The sequence below is a fragment of the Saccopteryx leptura genome, unplaced genomic scaffold, assembly GCF_036850995.1.
Source record: "Saccopteryx leptura isolate mSacLep1 unplaced genomic scaffold, mSacLep1_pri_phased_curated manual_scaffold_88, whole genome shotgun sequence".
Lineage (NCBI taxonomy): Eukaryota > Metazoa > Chordata > Mammalia > Chiroptera > Emballonuridae > Saccopteryx > Saccopteryx leptura.
This window is the reverse complement of record NW_027095770.1, coordinates 1-3,624: the sequence shown is the minus strand read 5'-3', so window position 1 is coordinate 3,624 and position 3,624 is coordinate 1. Positions and strand designations below refer to the sequence as shown.

Below are 3,624 nucleotides of genomic sequence, written 5' to 3'. Positions count from 1 at the left end.
AGGGAGGGAGCAGGAAGAAGAGGTGAGATCACGAGAAGAGAGGCAATAGACTCCAGAGGATAAAATTGTGGAAAAGTAGAGAAATACAGAGAAGACAAAGATGAGGGAGAAAGAAGGCTGGGATGCTGATTAGAGGAGGAGACCACAGAGAGATCAGGAGTGGGGACACTGCTAAATAGGCCACGGGGCACTACTGAGGACCTTCTGTTACTTCTTTCTATAGAAAAGTACATTGAGTATTCAACTGTGGGCTTAAGTTCTCCAAGGCTAAGAGGTACAATATTTTTAGTCAGAACACCAACTACATACATTGTTAAAAACTAGGACCCCTTTTATAAATGTTGGTGCAATGGGGACGTCAAGAGGCATACAAGAGCAAAAAGCAAAACTGGAATCCTAACAGTAGAGAGATGGATGAGAAATGAGAGACCCTGTGAGAGGCATGTGGCTGAGGGAGGCAATCGTATTTCTCTGACAGGGAAGTGAGCAGAAAGAGATGTCGGTTTGTGGCAAAGTAAGTGACAGAAGACTTCAAAAGGGTTTGGAGAAGAAGCTGATATATGAGTCAGCAGGCACTCACCCTGCTGAAGGATTCTTACCTAACAGAGTTCCAATGCTGCTGCTTCTGCCCCTGCTCTTCAAGGGAATTCTCTGGCATGGGCCAAGTACAGTAGGAAAGAGAACACAGGTCGGAAGATACCTCTCCTATCACACGCTCCAAATCTTGTTTTATATCAACCAGAGCTGGCAGCACATCAAGGGCTCAGGCTCACTGGACAAAATTCCAACTCTTTGCTAGGACACTATTAAGCACCATTCGTTTTCTGTTACCCCGGTCCCCAAGTAATCTTAACAAAGAGAGTTGAAGAACATGCAGGTGTTACTGCAGTTGTACATGCATAGCCTTGCATTGAAGTGCAGGCATTTTCAGTCAGTTTCAGTTTGAATGTAATTTTTCTTTTCCAAGCTGATATTTCCATGAAAGTCCTGACCAGGGAAGATGACATATGGACTCTGACCATTATTCAATCTTCCTGACCTTGTGTTTGGTCTCCCCAGGATCATTCCTTCTTTGTTTCATCTTTACCACTGTTCTGACTGTTCCTCCACCACTCACATACAAAGAAGGACCTACATACACATATCTCTTCACACTCCTGAATATACCCCCATATTAATGCTCCTTGAAATAGCTCTGACCTTTGGATGTTCATTCCCCCATCCTGGCCTCGGACTCAGCCTTCCTCAACCAGAATCTGCCCTTCTTCCTTGTGGCCTAACCAGGACCTAACCACTCTTGAGTGGGCTCTTCTTGACTGGTCTGCTATTTTTCTAACAGGCTCCCCATCTAGCCCATTCAAATTAATTATTTCAACATTCCTTTATTATTTTCACATTGTCACTAACAGATTTCTTCACACTTCTTCCAAACTATAGTCTTCCACATGATTCACCAGAAAATGTTTCTTCCCTTTAATCTCTTTACTTTGTAGATTGTTGACTTTACCTTGCTACAATATCAAGAACTACTGAAAAAAAGGTCATATACTGGTAGAGAATATAATTTTCCTATCAAGAACTGCTATGGCATAAGATAAATTTCCTTGAAGTATAAAATGTAGTATTTATTTGATTTGATTTTAGGATATGTGTCTTCAGTTCCATTTTACTGGCAAATGTTTTAAATGTGTTCCCTTTAGGGCCCTGGCCATGGATGTATATCATCCTGATAGGCCAAGGTTGCAGGTTCAATACCCAGACACAGCAAGATAGTAATCAATAAATGCGTAAATAAGTGGAACCACAAACTGATGTTTCTGTTTTTCTTTCTTTCTCTCTCTCTTACCCTTCCTCTTTTTAAAATCAATTAATAAGTGTTGGAAGAACTAAAAACATTGAAAACATGGAAAAATAATGCTCTGCCTTTTGTAAATGGTCAACACACACACACACAAACACACACAAATGTGTTGTTAGGGAGACAAGACAAAAGGATAAAATGAGAAAGAGGAGCCATTGAGAAAGTGCAAGAGAAGAGAGGGCCATGCAGAGGAAGATGGGGTTGCGTGGATGAACCAAAAGAATATTACTAGATTAAGACAGGCAATTGTTTCCCAGTGCCTATGATTTAAAAGATGTTACAATAAAACATTGGGGAAGAAAAATAACCTTTCAAAACTATATGGTGGCTTTTTCAAGGTAGTATAAAGAAAGCTGAGGTCAGGAAGAACACCTGGAAGCCAGGAAGATAAGAAGAAAAATCTGGAAGTCAAGGGCTGGAGTGGAAATGACAGGCAGTGGGAGGGTCAGGGTGTGGGAGGCACAACTTTTCTCTGATGTTCAACGTGGATGAGGCAGAGACTTGTCCCTTGGAAGAGGAAGTTGCTATAGAGCACTGAGGAAATAATAAGTTTGCTGAATTCAGAGGTCAAACAGCAGCTCAAAGAGTCAGAGCTTTTACCTACTGGTGAAATGCTGCTTTTGCCACTTCTGTTGCTAGCAGATCTCATCCCAGGTGCTGACAACAAGCATGGACAGGAGCATGGTAAAAGTAACTCTAGCTGGAACTCTGGGTGTGGGTGGTCTGGATGAAAGCATGCTGTGCATACCGCTGAGGGTCTGGGCCAGCCCATCTCCAGCCTTCTTCTTCTATTTTGGAGGCTGAGGTTGGAGCCAGAGGCTCTGACAAAAGCAATTGTTTCTAGCATTTTGCTGTATAGACTCTGGGTTTTTTTCCTAGATATTTTGGGTTTTCTTTTCCCCCAACCCTATCCCCTGCTGCTTTTCTCTTTTGTTCACATTTCCTATCCTTCCACTACCCACAGCTCTCCATGGGCCGACCTCTTTCCATGTCAACCAGATATCATCATTTGTCAACAACACCTGTGCACAAAATCAAGGCTCAGGCTGGCTGGATGATTTGCAGATCCATGGCTGGGATAGTGACAAAGGCACTGCCATTTTCCTGAAGCCTTGGTCCAAGGGCATCTTCAGTGATGCAGAGATGACTGAGGTGGTGGAAACGTCACGGGTTTATTTCATTGGTTTCACTCAGATAGTACAGAATCGTGTCAGTGAATTTGAGTTGACATGTGAGTGCTGTTCTCTGATCTGGGGAGATTACCAATGATATTTCTCTCTCTCTCTCTCTCTCTCTCTCTCTCTCTCTCAGTTTATGCTGCTCTACCACATGATCTTTCTCTCTCCTTCTCAGTTAATCCAACTGTTTGCACACACATCTCTAGAAGCAGTCTTCCTCTTAGATTCCATACCTCCACAAGGTATTTCAGATTCTTCCTGCTTCTTGCACCTTGCCTGATACAGAACTCCTTTTGTGTATAGATTTTCCCTTTAAACACCAAGAAAGAGGCCTTCACTTTTTCTACTTTTCCTACCCTGTCCCTGAGTGAACTAAATGTGATTCCTTTATTTTCAGTCCAACTCCTAAGCATCTCCTGCCTGCTCCTCCTCTCAATGTAATTCTCCCCTTTGTCCTGGAATGTGTACTTCCTCCTGACTTTATAATCAGTCTCCTCAGATTTCCCCCTTCTTTTTTCTCACCCACTGTACTTTACTACAACAGTCTTTTTCCACCACTTATGATATGTTTACTTTTTCCCTGTT

General features: G+C 42.5%; 1 protein-coding gene across 1 annotated transcript; it reads left to right on the top strand.

Annotated features, from left to right (window-relative positions):
* Positions 1-496: 496 nt before the first annotated feature.
* Positions 497-3,092, top strand: LOC136387125 (T-cell surface glycoprotein CD1b-like; the record flags this gene model as incomplete). Its single annotated transcript, XM_066358186.1, has 2 exons — positions 497-665; positions 2,826-3,092. Coding segments are annotated over exons 1-2 (436 nt in total), but the record flags the coding sequence as incomplete, so codon positions are not given.
* Between the last annotated feature and the right edge of the window lie 532 nt (positions 3,093-3,624).